Source organism: Mercenaria mercenaria, chromosome 17 (genome assembly GCF_021730395.1).
Source record: "Mercenaria mercenaria strain notata chromosome 17, MADL_Memer_1, whole genome shotgun sequence".
Taxonomy (NCBI): Eukaryota; Metazoa; Mollusca; class Bivalvia; order Venerida; family Veneridae; genus Mercenaria; species Mercenaria mercenaria.
In genome coordinates this window covers 59,006,228-59,032,834 of record NC_069377.1, presented here as the reverse complement: position 1 = coordinate 59,032,834, position 26,607 = coordinate 59,006,228, and the positions used below count along the sequence as shown (strand labels likewise).

The following is a 26,607-nucleotide window of genomic DNA, read 5'->3' as shown; positions in this document are numbered from 1 at the left end:
CTAAAATTATTTATTCGAATTTTAAAGTCTTTAGTAATTTATCATCGCAAGATAAATCAAAAGTAATCTTCATCTCCCGTTGCGTACCTCGCTTACAGACGAATGTGTGGCTGGTTGTAACTGTAGAGTCAGTGTACCCGGTTTCAAACTGTACGCGGTTTCACACATCCGGCAAATTTATGTTCTTCAAAAAAGCAGAAAATTTAACAATTCTTTGTTATTATTTCACTAAAATGAGTTATTCCTAACATAATTTGACACCAGGGGTCGTTCCCCACTGGAGCCTCGCTCTGGTACGTGAAGACGAAAACAACAACAGCACCAATGGAGGTCAGTAGGTCAGCTGAAAAATCTTAAATTTCATGAAAACACCGACTATGCAAATAACAACAATGATCCAACTGAATTGAAAAATCACTATTCCATCATAAATGTAAGTATTTACCTATTACTTTACACAAATAGAAAATATTTCAACAGTTACTGAAGTTCTCCCAACCTGCAAATGTTCAACTTAATCGAGTAATTAAAATTGTCTGGATCACTGGTGACTCAAAAGCTTCTAGAGTTTTATTTTTATTTCAGGTATTCAACTGCTTTAGTCTTTTCTGCCTTTAGGTGTAAAACAGCGTTTTAGTAACTGTATTTCACTTTAAGAACTGCTTTTACATCTCCCTTTCAGGTGTCTTATTCCTTGCATATGTTTCGCCTTCATGATAAAATGCATAGACAGCACAGTAAGGACGATTTAGATGCAGAAGTTGCCAAACTAATTGTATGCGGGCGAGATAAGGTACTAGTGGGTTTCCTATGGGGGATTCTGACCCAACTCGAAATTACTTCTGAATCAGCTGAGAACGTCAAATCATTTTGAACTTCTATCACTGAAAGGATATCTAATGATCATTTAAATTTGCTGCTTAGTTGAAATATTTGCAAATGAATCATTTGTTCATAGATGCATATCCAAATACTTTCTGTCTGCACATCCTAATCTAATTTTTCAATGCGCCAAACATTATTACCTTTACGCCGTTTGTCTTTTTTAAAGACATTTCTTGTTCAAACTGGAGTTATCTTACCTGAGAGTCTTTAAAGCGTTTCAGTGTATATTATACAGACATAAGTTTATTATACGTGGTTAGATGTCCGTTTCTGTTTCACAAAATTGCTACCTTTTGTTGCCTACAAATGATGGAAAAGGTTTTTAAATAAATTCTAAAACAATTAATTATGCCGGTAATAGATTATACAGTCAGTAAGATAAGAACTAAAGCAAGTGCAATTATTGCTTATTGAATTTTAATTGCATACTATAAGTGAAGTCCATTTCAATACATATTAATTTCATTTTTATCTACTTGTGACAGTTTAGTTTTGACAAGTGTAGAAATCGTTTGATGTGTCTTCCTGGTTATTTTATGCCTCAAGAAAAATTGAGATTTAACAAGTTGTCATTTAACTGCATTTTGAATTTATTTGCCTTAATGAGTATCTATCGGTGAACTGATTGTTTTGTGTGATTTTATTATTCGCAGTTAGTGAAAACAATACATGTTATAAAACATAAGATTTCATGAGCTGGTCATTTTGAATTGATTAGCCTATATAGTATATGTCTATTTTTATTAAAATTGTTTTGTATGAATTTATTATTCACAGTTTATGAAAACAACGCATGTTAATGAAATATGGAACCAGGATTTCGTGACAATATTCTTTCAAAAACTATTAAGGTTATTGTTATTATCATCTATATTAACTCATGTGCAAGTAAGGAAATTATCCGAGAAACAAAATTCGGTAAAGTACGTGGATACAGCAGTTTGTCTTCACAGATATTTACTGGAATACCTTATGCTGCTCCTTCAAAACGGTAAGCTCACTTACCCTAACCCTGCTAAATGTCTATATTGTATTTGTGTCAAATGTATGTCATCATGGGCTTTTTAGCCTATTTGATTTGAAATAAAATGTCTGTCTGTCTGTCTGTCTGTCTATAATGAACTTGTCCATTTTTCGATTTGGACAGTGTATTTAACTGTTAAAAGTGGTGCTTACCAAAAAACTACTGACTGAATGGCGAACAGTGCAGATCTTGATCAGACTGCATGGATGTGCAGGCTGATCATGCTCTACACTGGTCGCAAAGGCAAAAACAACTAATCGTGTCCAGCGATAAGGACTAAATACATATTGCATCGCCTTTTTCTGTAATGGCGACAAAAGGTACAAAATAGTATATTAATAACGCTCCAACAAAAGCAATAAATAAATTGAAACACTGTGCAACTAATTATAAATTATAAAGAGGGTATAAAGATATCGTTCCGGTTACAAATACGGCTATATTATTTCATTAGGATGTGACAGAAAATAAGAAAGGTTCATGGCTAGATATCCAAATGTTGCAATAATTACCATCTGCTTAATAATAGTGAGAGTAGCTTCGCAAATGTTACGCGCAAATAACCAATCTGCGTGTTGCAATAATTACCATCTGCGTAATAATAGTGAGAGTAGCTTCGAAAATGTTACGCGCAAATAACCAATCTGCGCGATTTGTAAACTGCTCAGCGCAAATAACCAGTTTGCGATTAGCGCAACGCTTGGTAAATCGGACATCCTAACTCACATTTGTTAAACGCGCGTTTTGTAAATCAATCTTCGCTTAAGACAATCATACCGATTTTATCTTCAAAATTTCATAAGAGGGCATTTCATATAAAATTGATTAATGATACAAATTACAAAAACCATGCTTGAAGGTGTGAATTGGCCGAGCCTTTCTGTTTTACGTGTACATTAAATTAAACATTAAATAATAAAAAGGTGATCCATATATTCATGCAGTTATTTGAAATTTCGATTAATGTTACTTTTGTAAGACATTACACTTATTGAAATATGCCAGTTGGTAATCTAAATAGCCACAACCCTTTTAAACTGTGAGTTTCAAGCCCCTAGGCGGGATAAAATGATTTACATCTGTCATATAGATTATCTTAGCGTGACATATTATATATATGTTATTATAGTTTAAAGTAGTAAATTTCGAGAGAAAAAAACAAAGTCAAAATTGACGTAAAGTTTTCAGGAAAACAGTTAAACATGGGGTTTTATATTTTTGTGAACGTCACTTCATTTCATCAGGAAATCACACCTTCATGGACTTTAGTTGTATTGACTAAAATGTAAAATCATACACCGCATTTAAACCATTAAAACTTTTACCACTGAAATCTCGCGTGTCAAATGTTGTTGCTTTCTGTCGTTTCTGATTTTTATCTTAGCTGTTAGCTCGTCAAATGATATGCTTACTTTGGTAAAATCAAATGTAACATTTCAATGTTATACAAGCGACTTGGTGTGCTCTAGTTAAGCAGAAATAATACAAGATAAAAACAGGAAAATAGCTTAAAAGATATCCGATTTAATATTCTAATATGCTTGTCACTGTTAAAACATTCTTACGCTGGAATGACGTCACGTTAACGTGCGATGACCTTAAAGTTTTTGTTGCGACAAAGAAAGAGCGCTTCTATATTTTATCTACTGTTTTATAGATTAAGGGCATATTAGAATTGAAATAATTTATACCCAAACCGTGTTTTAACACTATTTATACACCCGGGCGGTAATACGTCGTACAAATAATTTCACTCGGGCTGCGCCCTCGTGATATTATTACGCCCAACGTATATCCGCCCATCGGGCATAAATAGTGTTAAAACACTCTTTTGCTATAAATTATTTCTTAAACCATAAGGACAATGTGTGCTAGTCAGAGGAAATCACACCTTCACGCATGTTTGGAATCATGTTAGGGTTTTATTGAATGTTGTATCAGATTCGAGATATCACATGTATCCTGAGAGAATGGTTTGAAAAATGTTCACCTCGAGATATATGAATATCGACCGAGGTGCCAGCCGAGGTCTATATTCATATTTCGAGAGGTGAACATTTTTCATATCACCCGCTCAGGAATGCAATATTTGTTTTATTATACCGAAAATATATAAAGGTCAAAACATTTACCGTTAAATCCACATAATGATTTAAATGATTCATTTAACATTAAAAAGTAATTACTAAACAAAAATGAAGGCAGAAATAAAAAGCACTCCGAAATTGTGGTGACTTTGCTGTGTAATAGATTTAGCCTAGTCGAGACGTTTAAACATCGCTGACCTATATTAATGCGCATATTTCAATATTGCGTCAATGCTGACATTCGAAAAACGGCGATTTTTCAACTTTTATCTTTCTAAATAAATATATATTATAAGTGTAAGCACTCATTTTCTTAGTTAGATCATTTCCACCTGATGGTGATAGTTTCCATTCAATATTTGATAAAAAATTGTTGCGGGTTTGCTATAAAATCGGGCAGATTAGTGACTAAAGGGGTTAAGTTTAGCATTAATTCCCACGTATATATATATGTTGACTTTGTGTTTATTATATTCTGTGAACTAAGAGGTAAAATCATCAGATTGAGAACCATCTAAGTATGTCGCGTCACAGTTCTTTTTCGAAAGAGTTGCATGTGCGAGCCAGTGTTTGCTTACATTGTTTCTAGCTCCCCTGGGCACAATGTGCAAGAGCGAGCTTTTAGCATCTTTAGATGTCTGTTGTGTTTCAGTCATTGCATTGTACATCTCAACAATTTAGCTTGAAGGTATCATATAGAGCCCACATTTATCCAACCTGATCAGACAAATGATCTTGATAACATCTGGGCTAAGTTTGAAAATAAATCAGTTCGGATGAACAACTACGTGACAAGACTGAATTTAAGGTTTAGGTCCATGTTTCGGAGAAAAAAGTTCGAACGTCATCAAATCATAGAAAGAAAGCATTGTTTTAAATGAAAATTTAACAGCATATAAAACATTTATATTATTTTACAAAACCATTGTCAATTTACGCATATATTTATTGAATTCCGGAAAGGGACTGCTTGAAGGGGCCACACTTCTGGACAGTTCAGCGCCTTTAAAAAAATCACATTTTTAAAAAGTTGTTGCATGTCTTCGTTTTGATGCATTTGCAAAATCGTGCGAGTGTTTAAACTTTACATACATAGGTAACACATCGTTTTTGACAATTGTTTACATTTATTTCTTTACAAATGACATTCTTATTTACAGGGGGATAACTCATTTTGAATAATTTTAGTATCCAATTCTGTGGGACAGAACAGTAAAACATGTATTGGACAGATAAGTTGTGTGTCAAGATGCTGTTCATTTACTAAAAAATCTGTTGTCTGTCACTACAGACGAAGTGTTTTTCTTTTCTTATCAGACTGTCTATTTGCCTAGGGCCTGCACCAAAGACACCAGTATCGGTTCTGTCAGTACTACATACACTGCCTTGTTTGGCGTAGAGTTTCCTTTTGCTGCATCTTGCAGCAGCTTTCGTACTTTTATCATCAAGTATAGCCTTTCTGGGTGATTGCACGCGCATTCTGACGTTATTCAAACGAGAAAAACATGATCAAACTTGCATCGTTCGAAATGTACTTTCATAATTGGAGACCTAAATTTCAAACTGAACGTAAAATACAAGCTTAAACTAGTTTTTTTTTCTGATGACAAAAATAAAAACAAATGAAGCCACATGACATTATGATATTTCTTTGATTGAAGATTATTTTAAATAAAAATCAGAAACAGTATTTTTATCGGAAGGAGAAATAGACTTTTAATGCTTAAATATGGCCGAGTCTTATTAGTTTGTTCTATTTAGATGCTTTGACTATCGATATCTTGACATTATTTTGTTTTCTGATACTCATGGAAAACAAACCACATATTTATGCAGCAAGCTTCTATATAAATATAACAATTGAGTGCTGTTTTTATTCGTTTAGACGGGTATAAACCACACAGGGACTTCTTGCAAATCATCCAAAAATCACTGGTTTTGCAAGAAGTTCCAATGTGGTTTATGCCCATCTAAGCGCACAAAAATAGCATTCAGCTCTTAAATAAGAATGTATTATTTTCAGTATAGGTTATTGTCTTTTGTTTATATAAAAGAGAAAAATCTGAAGAAAATTTACATAACTTTAGAACTTTGAGAAACAAAGCTCAGTCTTGTATATCAAAGGCCAAAAAATATTATTCTAAAAATGCTCTTGAGGACAGTAAATATGACTCAAAATCCTTATGGAACCATCTTAAAAAGTTGGGTCTACCGTCCAAACAAGGTAAACCATCTAGTAATATTGGCTTGTCTATTGATAATGAACTGTATTTTGACAAATCGATGATTGCTGAACGTTTTAATTCCTTTTATACTTCTATTGCTAGTAAGCTTGTTGCAAAATTACCGAAGGTCATTGATAAATTTGGTTGGAATTTTGTTTTTAATTTCTACTCATCAAAGGGAGTGAAACCAGATAGTTTCCGTTTTGGTACTGTATCTGAAAGTACTGTTTTGAAATATATTAAATCTCTTGGTACAAAAAAGGCCACTGGACTGGATGGTATTCCCTCAAGATTTGTGAAGGATTCCTGTGAAATTATTGCACATCCGTTGTCACATATTATTAACTTATCAATCATTCAAGGTGTTGTCCCTGATGATTTGAAATTAGCACGTGTAGTTCCACTTTACAAAAAGAATGATAAAACTGATGTTGGCAATTATCGCCCTGTTTCTATTCTATGTATTTTATCAAAGGTCTTAGAGAGAGTTATTTACGACCAAGTTGAAGGTTACCAGACAAGTAAGAATTTGTTGTATGATTATCAATCTGGTTTCAGACGCAAGTTCTCTACAGAGACTTGTCTCTTACATTTGACCGATTTTATACGATTTCAGATGGATAAATCTCATTTTGTTGGCATGGTGCTAATCGACCTACAAAAAGCCTTTGATACTGTTAATCACACCATTCTTTAAACAAAGCTAGAAGCTCTTGGACTTGCAGAATCTTCTGTTAATTGGTTTTTCTTCATATTTGTCCGACAGGCGCCAAATTGTAGATGTGACAGGGACGCATTCACCTTATGCTAACATATCTTATGGAGTGCCTCAAGGCTCCATCCTTGGCCCTCTTTTGTTTTTAATTTACGTGAATGACATGTCAGCTGTAGTCAAACACAAATTGTTATTATATGATGATGACTCTGCAATTTTAGTTTCTGGAAAAAATAAAGAGGAAATTGAATCCATACTCAGTTCAGAACTTGAAACAGTTAGTGAGTGGCTCATTTGTAACAAACTTTCACTACACTTGGGCAAAACTGAAGCTATAATATTTGGATCTAGGGGGAGGTTAAAATCGCAACCTAATCTAAATGTCACTTGCAATGGACATGCGATTCAGTCGAAAGGCTGAATCGCAGGAAAGGAAAATACTTGGGTGCTACAATTGATCAAAGTTTAACTTTTGAGTCTATGGTCATGTCAGTTATACAGAAAGTTAATTCTAGACTAAAATTTTTGTACAGAAAAAAAGATAATCTCAACTTGCACACTAAAAACCTATTAGTAAATTCTCTTATTCAGTGTCATTTGATTATGCCTCTTCAGTATGGTTTTATCCAATTACCCAAGAGCTCAGAAACAGGTTGCAAATATCTCAAAATAAACTCATACGATTTGTTTTAGATTTAGACTGTAGGTCTCATATTGACAAATGACATTTTTTCTCTTTAGGATGGCTATCGGTTGCCAAAAGAGTTGACTTTAAGACACTTTGCCATGTTTTTAAAATTTCTTCCCATGCAGCTCCTTACTATATGGAAGAAAATTTTGTTTTGGCCAGTTCTGTTCACAATTACAATACTAGATTCCGAGTTACAACTACAGAAAAACAATTAAACACTAATTTCAATTTTGCTGATAGTAGCAGATACTCTATTCCAAAGGTTAAAAGTTTTGGCATACGATCTTTTGCGTACAAAGGTTGTTCCTTATGGAATAATTTACCACAGCATATAAGGGATATTCAGTCCTATAGTAAGTTTAAAGTCAATATCAAAAAGCACCTTTTTGCACAATGATATAGATCTATGCATTTTAACATTATTGCAATTATTTCATGTTAGTATTTTTATCCAATTGTGATTTCATTTTAGACTACAATTAAGTTCAATAATTATCGGCAATAGTTTTATTAAGTGTATTTGCCTAATTGTGATACGTTTTATGACATACGATATTGTAATTGTTTTTCCACAAGTCTTTCATGATAAAGTTAACTGTGATAACAATGTCTTCCTTTGTCAAACTGTAATTATTATTATAAGGACCACAATGGAAATAAGAGACATCTTTGTCCCTTTTTTATGTTATCCTTTGTGTATAATGTAGTTGGCATGGCAATATGGCATTATATTCAATTCATTTATGTTCTTTTACATATGTTTTGATATCTATTTTACCATGTTTTGTATACATTTTATGCAGAAATAAGAATGTATAATTTTCAGTATAGGTTATTGTGTTTTGTTTATAACATACTTTCAGAAATAAAGAATATCAAATGAATGTAGTTTCAGTATAGGTTATTGTGTTTTGTTTATAATATACTTTCAGAAATAAAGAATATCAAATGAATGTAATTTCAGTATAGGTTAGTGTATTTTGTTTATAATATACTTTCAGAAATAAAGAATATCAAAAGAATGTAGTTTCAGTATAGGTTATTGCGTTTTGTTTATAACATACTTTCAGAAATAAAGAATATCAAATGAATGTAGTTTCAGTATAGGTTATTGTGTTTTGTTTATAATATACTTTCAGAAATAAAGAATATCAAATGAATGTAATTTCAGTATAGGTTAGTGTATTTTGTTTATAATATACTTTCAGAAATAAAGAATATCAAATGAATGTAGTTTCAGTATTGAACGCGTTGAATAAAATTTTATTATGCATGCCGTCTCTGACGAGCAATTTTTTTTTATTCAACAAATTCAATAACAAAAGAACTGATCTACATTTATTTAATATTCATTCTATTATATACATATTAAACTTTAAAAAGAAAATCATTTCTTGACTACGATGACTGAAGAAAAGATAGACAGCATAGTTGATTCCGCTACTTAGCCCTAGGCTTAAAATCAGTTCCGTTATTAATGTGAAAGCCTCAGTTTGACTGGGTCCATTCATGATAGGTAATCACAAGTGCAAAAATAATCATGCCTCTAAAACCTTCTCAGTCGAAATTCTATTACATAAAATAATGGACGATCTTTATGGTTCAAAAGGACAAGAAAATATAACAAGGCTGAGTGTAACCTCGGGGAGATTTTTCACACAAAATATGCACAGGTGCAAATGTGATTTACACCAGGCCCTACTAGGCGCTAAAATACACCCTACACACTTCACTTGTTAAGAATTTATTATATACTTTACGATTCTATGATGCCTGGTATTTCCAGAACGTTGGTGATATTGATGTGTTTTTGCTACAAGTTAAACAAAGACTTACTGATCAATTTGTTCAAAACTGGCACACTAGATGAGAAAACTCTAGTAGGGCTCTATTTTAAAGAAATGTTGCAATATTTCAGTTTCAACCTTATTTGGATATTGTAGAAGAAAGTAAATTCGAAACTCTTTAATCAAATTAAGGATTCATCACATAGGCTGCATATCGAAACTGGGCGTTGGATTAAACCAAATAGCACGCCTATAGGTGATAGAAAATGTACTGAATGCAATGCTTTAGAGGATGAGTTCCATTTTGTATTTGAATGTCAAATATATAATGACCTTAGAACTCAATTGATACCGAATATGTATAGGATACGCCCAAATATGCACAAGTTTGTATCACTAATATTTACATTCGCCCCATTCTGGTCCATTGAATTGTTTTACGTTCATTTCGTATGAACAGCAAAAGGAATGGCGCGAAAGTTACGTCAACGCTGCTTAGTGATATCGGGCCGCTGTTTTGACGACGTCCGCGTATAGTCAGGGAGAACGTTCCTTAGATGACGTCACAGTTGTTCCGTCTGGTGAACAGAATAGCCGGGAAGCTGATAGTCATAATTTGGAAAATAATAGGGCGAATGTAAATATTATGCCTTTGAAAGTAGCATAACAGCTTATATGCTAATAATTAAAGTTTATGTCACATGTACATGTTTATAATTTATTAATATGTGTTTAAGTTAACTGTGTATTATCTGTTGTGTTGTATCATCGTACATTGTTAAGCGTAACTTCAATATTACAGGCTATGTATAAGAGCAAATAATTCGGGTCTTATAAACTTAATAATTATGCTTATTGTTTATAAATCCAGACCGATCTTATATTTCGTTTCGTTAAGATCAGTCTGGACTAATACTAGTACACTGTACTAGAAGCTTACATTAATCGATGCTGGAGAAAAAAATCATCAAAACTACTATACTAGTCACGGTAATATCAAAGTTGCATGTCCATTCTCCATTAAAATTTATTTATAATGAGAATATTTTATGAATGTTTGCCATATTCATTGTATATGTTTATATGTAAATGCCTTTTTTGCTGAAAAAAAATACTTATCAAACTTATCACAAATGTTGGTTTAAATGGCGAAATTTTGTTTCGCATGGGCGCAAACTTCTGGCGTGTGGACAACGGTTTATTTCCTTGTTTTTGTTTTTTGTGTTGTTTGTTTTTACTGAAGTTTATGCATTTTCAATGGCAAAACCTAATTTAGGGAATGGTGAAAATATTGTAATTATTATCGATTTTTAGTATGAAGGAAGAAAGTTTCCACTTTTTCTATTCTATAATAGTGACAAAAACATGTGGAATTATCTTATTACAATCCAGAAAAACCATTAACCGTGCAAGTTGGTAATCTGATTCCTACTGCGCTTTGATATCACGTCAATGCGAAATAATTAAATCATGTACAATGTATTCCGATCTTCTAGAACAAAAACCTTATAGTTATGTTGCGCACATATGGAGTAAAGTTACAATTCAAGTTTTCCAGAACAGAACTTTACTGAAGGAACACAGATTACATAAGATCATTTTGCTGTAACATGTGCACAAAGCATATATAAAAGCAATTCACAAACAGGTACTGATATGGGTTAGTATATAAATTTTGAGGGTAAATCTGTTTGAGGGGAAAGTGGTTAATCTTTAATTTTGTTTTATCCGAATCTATTATAATCTCCAGAAATATATCAAATGGACACAGTGTTACATTAAAAGAGAAAATAAGACTACGACTGTGGTAACTAATAATTATTTGAAAGAAGTGCATGCATTGTATAAAGCATTTCTGTTTGTACAGATGGGAAGCTCCGACAAGTCCAGGACCGTGGAACGGGACTTTAGATGCCACAAAGTTGAAGCCAATGTGCTACCAAGCAGAAAATTGCGCAGCGGTAAATCCAGTAGGGACGTGCCAAGCAGAGGTCTGTATTGTAGAAACACTTCCAGTTGAACTGAGTTGCAGCACTTTAATTAATTATTTTGTGGTAAAATATAATAACCCTTTTACCTATCAGATAGATAACAACTAAGAGACCCTTTTAAAGCACAAAAGCCAAGAAAAATAATTGCAGACAATTCATGACAGGTAATGAAATATGCAACACACTAAAAACCCCTTTGCACCGGCTTAAGCGGAATAATGTCATATTTAAAGAGTCGAGTAGTCTATGATTGTAAAGGACCAGGGTATATAACATAACTAAGTCCTAGTATGGACTGACATTTCACGGTCACCACACAACACTTAGGACTACTGTGGAGACAGTTTATATGAGCCGCACCATGAGAAAACCACCATAATGCATTTGCGACCAGCATGGATCCAGACCAGCCTGCGATTTCGCGCAGTCTGGTCAGGATCCATGCTGCTCGCTAATGGTTTCTCTAATTGCAATAGGCTTTGAAAGCGAACAGCATGGATCCTGACCAGACTGCGCAGATGCGCAGGCTGGTCTGGATCCATGCTGGTCGCAAACGCACTATGTTGATTTTCTCATGGCGCGGCTCAATTATAATCTTTTGGAAGCATAGCATGCAGCTGAGCAAAATAGTAGCAGACTCGGTTTGATAAAGTCTGTTCATGGTGGGTAATGTACAGTACCCCTCAGCACTTTACTCTTTATTAACATTTATAGATTAACCGTTTAAATACATGTAATGCGCGTTTGATAACAAGACAGATAAAGAGAGGATTACAGGGTAAAGGAAATTACTGTATGGTACCAAAAATATATTTCACAGTCAATTTTATCATATATATAGTTAAGCTTGTTAAGAAATGGTAATCTTTTTGTTTGAGTGAGTGTTTCAATCTTCTGAAAAAGGTGTATGCTTGACCTTCTCTGATTTGTAAAACATATTTTGTTATCTTATAACGAAGTAACATATAGGGCCTTTAAAAGGTGATATAGGTAATTAGTACCAAAACGTACCTCAGATTTCTCCTTGTCATGAATAATAAACATATGTATACCTCAGACCTATCCTTGTCATGAATAATAAACATATGTATACCTCAGACTTCTCCTTGTCATGAATAATAAAAATATCGAAACAAGGACTTCGTCATCTGCTTCAAATCACATCTGCTACTTTTGACATCGATTCTCGCTTTCGTCAACATATTTATGGCTGGCACAGTAGACTTTGTAATAGTCATATATATTTAGGCTTCACAGTACTTGAAGATGAACTTCGTTAGTAATGTATTTCAGGTATCAGAAGACTGTTTGTATTTAAACATCTTTGCGCCATTAGATACAACAAAAAGATCAAGAAAAGCTGTCATGTTGTTTATCCATGGCGGTGGATTTGAATTCTCGAGTGGCGGGGCTGACGTGTACAACGGTGAAGCAATTAGCAGTAAAGGAGATGTAATCATTGTGACCTTTAATTACAGGCTTGGTATGTTGTTTACTGCTAAACTCTTTACAGGCAAGATGCACTAAATTAGAGATCTATAGTTTGTACGTTTCTAATTTAGATTGGCTACTAAATGCATTGTTTTGTTCCGGTCTAGTCAACCATTTTGCAAACTACTTGCTTGTGACAAAAACTACCTGTTTAGTATTTATGCCGCTTCAGTCCCAAAATATAAACATCATCACAAACTGAATCAGGAATTGTATTGTCAATATTTAATTTGTATATTTTGGTAAATGATCAGTATTCCTTCCATTCGTCATATTCTTGTATTTTGATGTCATGTTAACATTTCTGAAAAAGCGTTCAGCTTTCAACACCGTTTGATAGCTAGACGGGATTTTTTCTCTGTGTTAATTTTACATACAAACATTTGTAATTCTTCGTTATTTTTACTGTTTGCATTTTTTAAAAGAATCCTTTATATTTTAGGCGCGTTCGGGTTTTTAGTTACGGGAGACGGAAACAATGATATAACTGGTAATTATGGCATTCTAGACCAGATCCAAGCACTGAATTGGGTACATGAAAATATTGGTGACTTCGGAGGAGACAATAACAGGGTAAACATACGCATTATTGTCACAATTTTGAAGAAAAAAAACGTGGAATTAATGCCGCTCAGAGTGAAGAAGTTAAGGGAATGTAGGTTAAAGCGGGATGAATATCCTGCACCGATGAATAAACATGACTAATTAGACAACTTTTTAAATTGAAAAAGTTCCGGTATCTTCTACGTAGAGTAGAACAGTAAAATATAGAAATGTAGTAATGTTGAATAAATGACATAGAATAGGCATTAACCGCATTCAGTTATATGAAAGCGAATGGTTTATTTTCAAAATTATATATGTGGATTAAAAACGACTGTACAAATTTTGTAATTATCAAAGTCCTCTGCATTTCAATACATGTTGTCGGCAATGGTCAATAAATTAATATATCTATATATTTTTGGCTTATCTTGCGTGAAATGTTTTAAGGTATATTAGATCTAAATGTATATATAAAAATCAAATAGTTTATGTAAACATGATATTAACAGGATTATGTATATACTAGTATTATACTAACAGAACTATGCATTAAACATTGCATTCATATTTAGATAAACACACTATAAATGTGAGCTATCACTATAAAATAGACTGTTTTAACATATTTAATTATAAATGTAGCTCTGTAGACAAACTTGATTTATATATTTAGTAAAGTTAAATACATTTGATGAGGATTATATACATTTGAAGTAAATATCTATATATAAAATATTTTAGTGAAAGATGGCCACTGGATATTTTGAAAGATATGATTTGAAGACGTGACAGTTGTCTAACAAGCAAAAAATACCATTTCAGCAAAAAATCAGTTATGCATTATATCTATAATATTGGACCTCAATATGAATCAAAACCTTTTTTGTCAAAATAAAGCAATGATTTTTGACTTTTCATTTCACAGATAACATTGTTTGGCCAAAGTGCTGGTGCTTTGTCCATAGCAACACATATGACATCAAGGAGTCTTGCACATTTATTCCATAGAGTTATTATCGAGAGTTCACCGTTTACCATTCCCTTGAAACCAATGGATGTTGCCGTCAGCCAAGGAAAAGACTTTGCTCGTTTGTTGAACTGCTCAGCACGAAATGTATCGTGCTTAAGGTCAAAATCGGCCAGTGCTATTGCAACTGCCCAGGGTATATATTTCCAGCAAGCTATGTTCTCTGACAGTTATCTGCGAAAGTTTCTTCCTTGGATACCGCATATTGATGGGATTACTATTATAAATGGCGTGATAGAAGCGTTTAGTAGCCGTTCATTTGTTCCCAAAGCGACAATTATAGGTTCTACGTCAGAAGAAGGCCAAATGTATGTATATCTGGGGTTTGGAAAGCCTATGTCTGCTTTAGAATATCGAATATTATTAATTGGAGTTAGGCCGAATCATTCGTCGCGTGTGTATAAAATGTACAAGCCAACAAATACTTCTGATGCTCGAGCAAGGCTCGCTGAACTTACAACAGATTTTGTGTTTTACTGTTCAACACGTGCAGTAGCCCGTTCTATATCTCAGTTTGCACCGGTGTATACCTACGTGTTTAATAACAATATTTCAATGACTGCGGTCTGGAACCATCTTGATCATTGCATTGGCAAGGTTTGTCATGGCATTGAATTGCCATTTGTGTTTCAGTCGGCAAGGACAGAACCTTGGATATTTACGGACAATGAGTTTCGCTTATCAGATTCAATAATATATTACTGGACAAATTTTGCCAAAACAGGAAATCCTAATAATTTTGACCTATACAGAGCAAACATTCACAATGCTCCTCAAATATGGCTTCCATACACAAGGCATGGGTATTATCCTGAGCTAACAATGCTTCTAAATGAACGCAAGAATTATCTAACACAAGGTTATAGACATGATAAATGTCGATTACTAGACCAGGGAATATATAGGGCTCGAAAATAGTACTTAAAACGAGATATAAATGAGACAAATTGGGATTTAATCAGCGCGTACGGTACTTTTAGCAATTATTTCTGCTTAAACGCATATCAAGAAGTTCGCAGACTTATATAATTATGTATTATCGTGTGGAGAGTCTATCTCAGGTTAACTGATTAATTTGTCCAGCAAATGTATTCTATCTACGTAAATGGATTTCTCTAACGAATCCATAGATATATTCGTTTGAAATTTCTTTTTTTTTTATAATCCTTTTTAAAATGTAAGTACCCTTGAGTGCAATTTGTACGCACATATGTAATCATCTTTACTAATCAGTCATTGTTTGATTACTTTGATGTTCGTAATGGTTCTTCCGTAAATGTGTTCGTAAAGGAAGCATGTATTACCAATTAGAATTTTGCATCAAACTTTGCTTACGAATACAAATATCTACATATAAACAGTCTTTAATAAAAAATAGCACTCTCACACATGATAACATCAAAGAGCTGATAAACAAGTGGAATGATTTTATTTTTTCACTCTGGTCTTTGTACGAAAATAATCAAGCAACATTTTATATGTTATAAAGAAATGAAAGGTGGCTTTCATAAAACAAATCAGTTGCAGTTCCTAAAATGTATCTTGAAACTAAAAAATCTATTTCGTCCACATAGATGTTGGATATATAAGTGACAACTTTCCGGTATCATTAGCCTTAAAGGTACGGCCCGTTTGGAAGATAATCACGCCTTACTAGTTTCTAAACCTCTTAGAAATGCAAAAATGACATTTGCACAGTTTAAAAGATGAATACTAGTATTTACTTATGTTATAAGCAAGTCACGAAACGTTTGCATTTGCTTTATCAAATTTGGTCATGTTATTGTTGTTAATTAGAAGAAACATTTTGAGTTTATTAGCAGTGGTCATCACAAGAATATAGGGACCGCGTTAAAATTCCACTCTCACTATGTTCTGAACTTCGGTCAAATGCATCAATGGAATGAGGGGCTCTTGTATAAATCCCGCTCTTACTGTGGTTAATAAATTGTTAACCATCACTTGAATGTGGGAACCATGTTAAAAATTCCACTCTCACTGTCTTTCGAATTTGTGAACGTTAGGTTAAGTGTCAAAACATTACTAGAATATTCGGGACCCCGTTAAAATTCCATGCTCATTGTTGTTCGACATTGCGATGAATATGTTAAGTTTGTTACCATCACCGCGTTAAAATTTCGTTCTCATTGATTCAGTCTTGCGATCAGTAGGTAACGTTTCTTGCCATTATTCGAATGTAGGGACCGCTTTAAGATTCATTTCGCAGTGTGATTAGGTCTTGCATCCTACAGGTAAAGTTCCAGCCCTCAGTAGAAGGTTGGGACCGCGTCATAATTCCGCTCTCACTGTGGTTTGACTTTATGGTCAATATGTAAAGTTTCTAACCATCACTAGAATGTGGTAACCGGTAAAATTAGTTCTCACTGAGATTCAATAAAATCTGTAAAAAGATTCTTTGGAAGCAAAGAATGCAACCAAGAAAAATAATAGCAAAATAATAGACGAATTAAACTAAGTAAGGTTTATAGAAGGATTACGGAGACCTCACTTAAATAAACTTATAAATCTCTTGAACGACACAAATACCCGTTTCCAGAGGTTACTAGAACATTCTAATGTCGCATCACAATATATATCACCCACTGGTAAACAATCATTTTTACACTAGGAGTTTACATGTTGGATCTGTTGATTAGTATATGTATATTCAACGATGTTTTGTTATATTGTATATTAACTGTTCTAATTATTTCATAGGCTTAGTCTCAGCGTTAGAGACTCTGTTAATTACTTATATTCGACAGTTCACTGAGTTATGCTATATCAACATTACTTTCTTGAACGCCGTTGTCCGTGTTCTTTTTAAATACCACATAGTTATCGTTGCTCTGGTATATATGTACGTCACTGGTCATCCTTAACACTGTCTTCTTCGGTTTCGCCGTGGTGCTCGTCTCGTGAAATATCGAATTCATCTCAAAGTGAATATTGATCAAGCCCTTCAAATGACAGACGGAAGTCCTGTGGTTATACTCAGGAGTCAGTCCTTGCCTTGATTAGTGCCGAAATGTCGTCTATTCAAAGGCATTTTTATCAAATCGTCATGCAGCACAATATGGATCAGAAATGGTTCATTGTGCGTTTTTCTGTCTTCTATGAATTGGGTTTCGTCTTCCGGTCAGGAAAATCTTGATTATGTCTTTCAATTTAAGTACAAAATACTCCTCCAATTTGATCTTAACATTCCTTTCTGAAATATGATGATCTAATCTGCATAAATGCGGTATTAACATCAAAATTATTTGCAATAAAACAATTGTTTTACATTTGCCGTCTGCATTCGAAGGTTCTTGTTTACTAATTTTAGATCTTCTATGGTCTTTTCATTGTGGGAGTATCAAAGTCACATTTACAATAATTATCATAGCTTAGTTATATACCCGTACAAATAAACCATCATATGCTTTCTAAATGAGTCTCTTTTGGAGACAAACATTTCTATGCGCAGCCAAATTTGTTTTTAACATTTCATTTCTATCTTCAGTAACATTGTCACAAGTAAAGAAAACAAGCTAAATATTCTTTTATCACTACAGAATAATACATCATGTAAACATTAAAGGACATTTAACCTTCTCAACTCCCGAAAATACTTAAAATTGAGTTAGTTGGTCATATACACTGAGCAAAAAAGCTTAACCGTGTTCTTTTTTTCAACACATAAACACACAAGTTGCCAGTTCTTTTAGTGCGTAGATATTATATTTTATATAATAAACCTGCCATATTGACTACACTGCATGAACATGAAAACACTGTTGAAGCAGTAACAGTCTAAGTAACCTTTGATATTTTTATCAAAAATCCTTTTATCCGGAAAAACATTTTTATATGCCATTAGAAGTACTTCATTATCTTGCAATTAAATAACAGAGTGCGGATAAGATAGCCTTTGATCATGTAATAATCAAATTTGAAATATGACAAAGATAGAGTCAAATTGCTACCGAGAAATTGGTCAATTACTTGAAGCTCGGTTTTCTCTTTGAACCTGTCATCACCTAAAAGAAAAAACACAATGAAAGTTTCCGGGAGTACTATCTTTGAATCACTGTAGATTCTGTTTGATACACTTTATAGATTGCACTCTCTTATACCTTATAATTATCCGTTTGCAGGTTAATCTTTGGGAAATCTGTTTTTGTTACATTATGTAATTATTGCATGTATCTCAAATGTGGTTAATTCCTATTCTCCCTTGATAATTTTAATGATAAATAGAAAGTTGTACATAATACTATATTAAGGTAATTCTGCACGTTTGATAAACCGGAAGTGATGGCGTAACGTCATTTATCCGGAAAACGTAGAATAAGACCTGGATTCGGCGTACAGAAATGAAAATCATTTTATTAATAAATGACAGCTTGTGAATAAATTTATCAAAAAGGCACTGTTACTTTATTTCTAAATTCAAAATATGATATGAAAACATGCGACACGTTAAATAATTCAAAATAATGTCTGAAAATTAGCGTGAAATATCCGGTTTACTTTGATCATGAATAAATATGCAAACGGACCTATACATTTTATTTCACCACATTATAGGCCATATGTCTATTTACAACTGTGAGAAGTTCCATCAAAATCTACATTGTAGAAAAATTTCTATTCGCGAAAATGTTTAGAAAGTTATGATTTTCCCATGGATTCCCATTATGAAAAATTTCTTGGGACCAAATTTTTTAAATCAGTCTAGCAAAAAATCAAGCACAAGAATCTATCATTTTTATTTGCTTAATTTTCTAGGTATATTCTGAAGTTTTGAAAAATCAGAGTTTAATCAAATTCTACATTGTAGAAATAATTTGGATCCAAACGTGCAGAACTACCTTCAAGCACTACTGTTTGACTGAAATACTTCCGCCAGAACGGTATCAAGATTGAGAATATGATGAACTCAAAGAATATACTTTCAAACGAAAATGTTGTCTTTATTAAGAAACAAGTATCCTTTTGCAAAATTAATTTGGAAGCAGCTTCGTTTTTAATGGTATCTATGTATTGTGATTTAGTACATTATTATCTAAACACGTGGGAAGTAATATTTTTCTGATACATTAAAACGAGATAAATGTTAACATTTTAGCTAATAAATTGGGGGTACAGAACTTTATGTTTTCTTCGATTCTGACTGGAAAATTAACTGAATATGATGGATGGTGAAAATAAAGAGAATAGAAAATGTGACACTGACTTTCTTAACTGAACATACGCAATCATACCGTGTGCACTTTTATACTTATTACATTGAATCAAAGATAAGAACATATATGTCCCTAAATGTAGCTAGGAAAAGTCGTGCATAAAGGCATAAATACGACCTACATTTGTCTGTTTGTTAGGGGAAACTGTCCATCCTTAGGCTAGTCTATGTCAATAAATAAGGCCATGATAGAAACATCACAATCAGAAAACAAAAAGAAAAAACTGAAATGCTCGTTAGGTGTATTATATCAATGTTTATACAAGTTGCATAATGGGTTTCAGAACTGTCACTGTTGCCCAACCTTGAAGTTATCATGCAAATAATGAAGTTTACTTCTCGATATAGGAAAGCACGTTAAAGTTCTACATATCAGTTTTAATTTGATATAGGTTTACGGCACACCTACGCAAAACTGATTATATGGCGACAAACAGGGCTAAAGAATCCTGTATATTCATCATGTATAAATGGCAAAATCATTAGAACTCAAAGTGTTTCGATTTCATTTATAAATATACAAATTTATTAATTTTGTATTCTCAAAGGAGTAGATATGCATAAAGAATTACATGATCCACAGCGTTACTAATCCTATCTGAAAACATAGAAAAGCTTTAAAGCGATTGGGAAAACCTGTTTGATGGTATAAAAGGCATACTTATATTCTAATGAAATTGACTGTTTTCGGCATTCAACTACTAGTCGCTATTATTGTAACAATTGATTGAGATCAATGTTCTTTATACTCTTGTTCAAACGTAAAAGAAACGTTTATCTTATACATAATTTATATATATCATATTTGCAAATACATAATCACAATACATATAAATTGCAAGCAGGATTGCAAAGAAATAAATATTTGGCACTGAAACGCAGGAAATAAAATTATAAGAGAAATGCAGGATGACATAAAAATCTGACACCATTGAAGTCGGAATTATCAAGTTATTTCAGTTTAACCTACATTTAAAAACTTGTTAGCCACTGCTGCAGGTTATATGCATTATGGGAGTAACGTAGGACGCTATGTAAAACTAAAATCTTTTGATTTACACTATTTGATCATTGTGTAATACATCCTGCAGCTAAAAATTTGACCACACGTTTTACAAATAGTTTTAATTTGATTTTTACCTTATGGCTTTTGTCTGTTTAACATATCAATCCGGTCACATAAGTACAAGATTTCATTTTTGTATTTACTACATACTGTGTTTCTTCTGCTGCTTTGTTCTCGGAGCTTCCGAGGGATCTACTTTTCAGATTTTATTTCTGCTTCCTTTTGGTAGGAAAAACAGTTTGAAAATGCCTACCGAACAACCTGTGTTTCATGTTTGGACACTCAAGAATATCAAAAACGCCTTCCCATATATTAAAATTAGACCGAAAAAGATTTTCGTAATGTATTAATGTACGAATATGCTTAATAAATCGCTTTTTAACCCTTAGCCTGCTGGCGGCAATTGATTCTGCCTTTGCGACCAGTGCAGACAAGATCAGCCTGCACATCCGTGCAGTCTGATCATGGTCTGCACTGTTCGCCATTCAGTAAGTATCTGTTTGGTAAGCATCCCTTTTAAACAGTTAATGGTGTTGTCCAAATTGAAAGATGGACATGTTCATTATAGAAATTTAGCAGGGTAAGGGTTAATTACATCGTTAAAAGAGCAAGAAAGATAACCAGTATTCCAAAGATATGAGTTTATGTAGATTTTACGTCACAAACTGCCAACGTAGATAGCGCAATCTAAAACGTTCACTTATTGACGTCAGATGTAGAATCCTGAATTGCAGTCTGTCCAGTATAATTTTGGTGACACTCTAATACTGAAAACAAATGAATGGTATTTGCTATAGTCGCAATAAAAGGTTTTGAGTAGCTCCTACGTTTGATACGACTGTAAGTCTATATTAAGTGAAGTTTAGAAAAAAAGTTGCTTATGAGGTTGCCATTGACTTCAACATGACAAAATTTTACTTTGTAAATGCGCGCTTTGAATTTTATACTAAAGGAATTACAACGCACAAGCTCCACGTGCACAGCTGTTTGGAAACACACCTCATTTGGTGATTAATGCCAATTAAGGTTACATCCCGTCGCTTAAACAGAAGATTAAATAAAAGGATAAAATAGAATAATAACAAATATGTTCTGCCTATAAAGTATTTAAAAATTTCAGTAATGAAGTTAAACACCAAATATCAGTACTGTATACATAATAATTAGATAACGACAAGATCAATAGAAGATAGAAAGTAAATCCAATCAGGAAAAATACGTGTTCATTTGATAACACTAAACATACAGATCTAATTTTTAATAATTGCTCCATGTTCGTCTCATGATGGTGTACAATTGTGCCAAGTTACATCAAAATCCCTCCATGCATGAAGAAGAAATGCTTCGGACAAAGTCATTGTTGTAGCTGACCTTTGGCCTCTAAGTGTGACCTTGACCTTATACCTAGGGACCTGGTTCTTGCGCCTGACACTCCGTCTCGTAATGGTGAAAAATTTGTGCCAAGTTATATCAAAATCCCTTCATGCATGAAGAAGAAATGCTCCGGACAAAGTTTTCATTCTTGTATCATTTGACATCTAAGTGTGACCTTGACCTTAGACCTAGGGACCTGGTTCTTGCGCATGACACTCCGTCTCACAATGGTGAACAACTGTGCCAAGTTTCATCAAAATCCCTCCATGCATGAAGAAGATATGCTCCGGACAAAGACTGTGGACGCCGCCCGCCCATCCGCCTGCCCATCCGCCCGCCAGGGTCGTTCCCATAATACGTCCCGTTTTTCAAACGGGCGTATAAAAAGTATATTCTGGACTTTCATGTACTATACTTTTAGCCTCATATTTAATATATGCATTACATTTGATATGGAAGTATTTTCGTAAGCCGATTGTTCTATAATTAATTATGAAATGACATGTTTGTAATTTGACATATTTAAAAGGTACGCATATAGAATTATCTTATATTGGGGGTATCAAATACAACTGAAATATTTGATAGACGGATTCCCATCCGTACAGGTCTAATTATATGTATAGCATGAAAATACAAGACCAGAATTGTATGTTACTATTAAAACATCCTGTTGACATTTCAGGGAGATATATATGAGATGCGCCATGGGAAAACCAACATGAGTGGCTTTGCGACCAGCATGGATCCAGACTAGCCTGCGCATCCGCGCAGTCTGGTCAGGATCCATGCTGTTCGCTTTTAAAGCCTATTGCAGTTAAAGAAACCGTTAGCGAACAGCATGGATTCTGACCAGACTGCGCGGATGCGCAGGCTGGTCTGGATCCATGCTGGTCGCAAAGCCACTATGTTGGTTTTCCCATGGCGCGGCTCATATGATATTTTACATTTATTATTTTGTTCTTTATCCATGTGTTTCTTATTCTTATTCTAAACGAAGAAAATGCAGCGTAAATATTTATATATAGAGAAGTTGTTTGTCACAAAGCTGTGTATGTAACGCACTTCTATATCCATTTTGCTTGCGTGATGTATTATACAAAATAAAACCTCGAGACAATCACAGCCAAATCGCTCATTAATGTTATATTTAAAGATATATTGATTATTCCATCGACAACATGTATCAGACTAATGTTCTGTCTTTTTTCTATATTAAAATAGACAAGATACTATGGTTGTATTTTCAGAAATGTATAGGAAATCATGTTAAAGCAAGGTGCTCTGCCACTGCTTATGAATTCAATAGAAGAGTGTTAGAGATAATCGTCAATTTCGTCTGTTAGTTTCTAACCATCAATCATAATACTCGGCGAGGACAACACGCTATTTGTTTCAAATGTCATTGATTCTTGTACTGTAAAATGAAATTAAATAAAAGTGCATCATAACGTTACATACCGAAATATCATCATCTGACCTGCAGCAATAGTGCCGATAACACCTAGGTTCACATCTCTAATTTCACGTCTAGAGTCCGTCGAATTTTTATGTCAGGCATAATGTTCTTATTTTGTTTATTTTTATCAGTAAAATGTATAAAAAGAAGATGCATATTATATCTGCAAAAATAATTCTGACCGGAATATTCATAAGGCACCAAGGCAGAGTTAGTTCATGAACGTTATTATCACATGAAAATATCACTGACTTTAATACATCGCTTTTTACCGAGTATGGGAATAGTTAACACCATAATCTATATTTGTCTGGTATAACTTTTTGTATGTCTTAATGTATTCAGAAAGCAATTGATTATCATAACATGGTTTGACACACGGCTCGGATGTGCGTGCTAAAATGTCACAGGAAAGTGACTTATTTGCATATTTTTACTCGATCTATGGTCAAGCATAGAGCAAACATCATTGTTTTATAAGGCAGATCGTTAAATGGGATGTACACAGTTCACGAAAATTTTGACGACTGTAATAAGCAATCAATAAACAAATGATAATGTTTCTAACACCACTCACAGTCCAATTTTTATTCCTTGTTTCTATTGATCTCTACTTTTACAATGCCAAAATTAACAGATTTACACTTGTCTTATATAAGAACTGTTTTTATCAAACATACATGTCATCTAAATGTCAAACATGAGCCAGGTCATATCTATGAAAGGGGTGTAACATTGACTCCTTATGCATATCATCAGTAAAACGTCTGTAGAATTTACCGGTCTATATTTTAAAACTACATTTTGCAGGATTAAGGGACAAAGCTGATGTTATGTAATACAATACTTTCTCAATGGCTGGCCGGTTGATAGTCAGAACTACATGCCCTCAGTCATTATAATCGTTGCTACATCATATGACCACTACTGTTCATGCTACATGAAAACAATTAGTGGCTGACCTTCGAGGAATGGTCATGACTTTTGTGTGTATCATAACTTCATATCATGCTTAACATTCATTTTATGTTCAAATAAATCCATCTAACTCTTTAAATTTGGACTGTGACAGAATTAACTGTAATGAGTGTGCATTGAAACTAGTAATGCCCTTGCTTTTGGCCAAAGGAGGTACGGACCTGACAGTTGCCCTTTGGTATACCTTCCCAAAAGGCTTTACTGTAACATAATATTTTATTGTGCATTGCCTGTGGAATTGAACCTTGACCATTGAAGTTGCTACATAACATTTTTGTTACACACAACTTTTAACCATCCTGATCATTTTTAACAGATGTGTTTTATTGTAATGGTAACATATGGGTAAAATACGAAATGCTATAAAAATGCATGAAACATCTCAGTAACATTGCCGATGACATATGATGCACGCGACTTAACTTCTAGTATAACATTTTGTGACATTTTTACTGAATATCTTTTTTTACTTTTTATGTTATGTATGAGACGCTATTAACTATATGTGAATGTTCATGAAGACTACGAGTTCCCAACATATTAGCCTTGGAGAATAAAAACAACTGACTACCGTATTTGAAGCCTCTTCTCATCAACATACTTTTAACTGAGGCAACTGAGACACAAGCTACTACATGTATATCGATTGCTTGTATGGGTTCCTTTAACACAGAAGTACGAACCTAACTTTTCCACATGATACACCTTCTAAATATGCGCGACCTTTACGAAGTTCTATATCTTAACTTTTACTTGCATTAAAGGTATGAGTTGCATTTTTCCATTGCATTCCTTTTCAATAATTCGAAAGTTTTGACAGAGACACAGAAATGCTATAACTAAACATGGATTTGCACGTAGAAACCCGTGATCCTGACCTGAGTGTATGGACTTGCGCATGTCACACCTTCTCATTATGTGTTATATTTGTTTCAGTCAATTCTTTGTGAAACTTCAGACATAATGACATAGAAACCTGATCACACTCTACACCCCGGACCTGATCACCCTCGACACCCCGGACCTGATCATCCTCCACACCACGGACCTGATCACTCTCGACACCCCGTACCTGATCACCCTCGACACCCCAGACCTGATCACCCTCGACACCTCAGACCTGATCACCCTGGACATCCCAGATCAGATCACCCTCGACACCCCGGACCTGATCACCCTCGACACCCCGTACCTGATCATCCTCGACACCCCAGACCTGATCACCCTCGACACCTCGGACCTGATCACCCTGGGCATCCCAGATCTGATTACCCTCGACACCCCGGACCTGATCACCCTCGACATCCCAGACCTGATCACCCTCGACACCCCGGACCTGATCACCCTCGACATCCCAGACCTGATCACCCTCAACATCCCAGATCTGATCACCCTCGACACCCCGGACCTGATCACCCTCGACATCCCAAATCTGATCACCCTCGACACCCCAGACGTGATCATCGTCGACACCCCAGAGGCATCCCAGACCTGATCACCCTCGACAACCCAGACCTGATGTGTATGAGAGAATTGAAGCCTACACTGATCAAAAATAGAAAGGATTCCATTGTATTCACAGTAATAGCTTAATAATACAAGCAATATGCAAACGCAATGTCGTATTCCGACCATTTAATACTAACAATCTAGAAACTTTCGATATTTTATGTTGCTGTTGATGGCAACAGGGTGAAACGAATTGATTTGCTGAGCAGAAAAAAGATATTCATTGACATTTAGCTAAACGAAATACTGCAGCAAAACATTTACAATTGGCATCAGATAGCTTGAATATATCCTCTTTCTTCTGGCTAAGAAATTAAATGCTGATTTATTTCGCAACTAAGCTTATTGTGTAAACCTATCCAATGATAACAATCCTCTAATTAAATGGAATGTTTTCCAAGAGAGTTATACTGAAAGGCTGCTTATGTTCTATTTTGAGCATATATTGCACTGTGTAAAGATGCATTGATAATATCCTAATACTACGGGGATTAAACCTGTAGGAATTTAGTCAAATGTACC

The 26,607-nt window shown here is 34.1% G+C and overlaps 1 protein-coding gene across 1 annotated transcript; it reads left to right on the top strand.

The window, feature by feature from the left end:
• Positions 1-1,691: 1,691 nt before the first annotated feature.
• On the top strand, positions 1,692-26,071 carry LOC128550024 (cAMP-regulated D2 protein-like). Its single transcript, XM_053527867.1, has 6 exons — positions 1,692-1,876; positions 11,282-11,405; positions 12,699-12,888; positions 13,339-13,469; positions 14,368-14,993; positions 25,549-26,071. Exons 1-6 carry the CDS (start codon positions 1,692-1,694, stop codon positions 26,069-26,071), a joined length of 1,779 nt encoding a protein of 592 aa, XP_053383842.1.
• Positions 26,072-26,607: the final 536 nt, after the last annotated feature.

Coding starts and splice junctions, on each gene's coding strand:
- LOC128550024 (XM_053527867.1), top strand. CDS start 1,692: ATGGAACCAGGATTTCGTGACAATATTCTTTCAAAAACTATTAAGGTT. Junction 1,877..11,281: donor TATGCTGCTCCTTCAAAACG/GTAAGCTCACTT, acceptor CTGTTTGTACAG/ATGGGAAGCTCCGACAAGTC. Junction 13,470..14,367: donor TCGGAGGAGACAATAACAGG/GTAAACATACGC, acceptor TTCATTTCACAG/ATAACATTGTTTGGCCAAAG.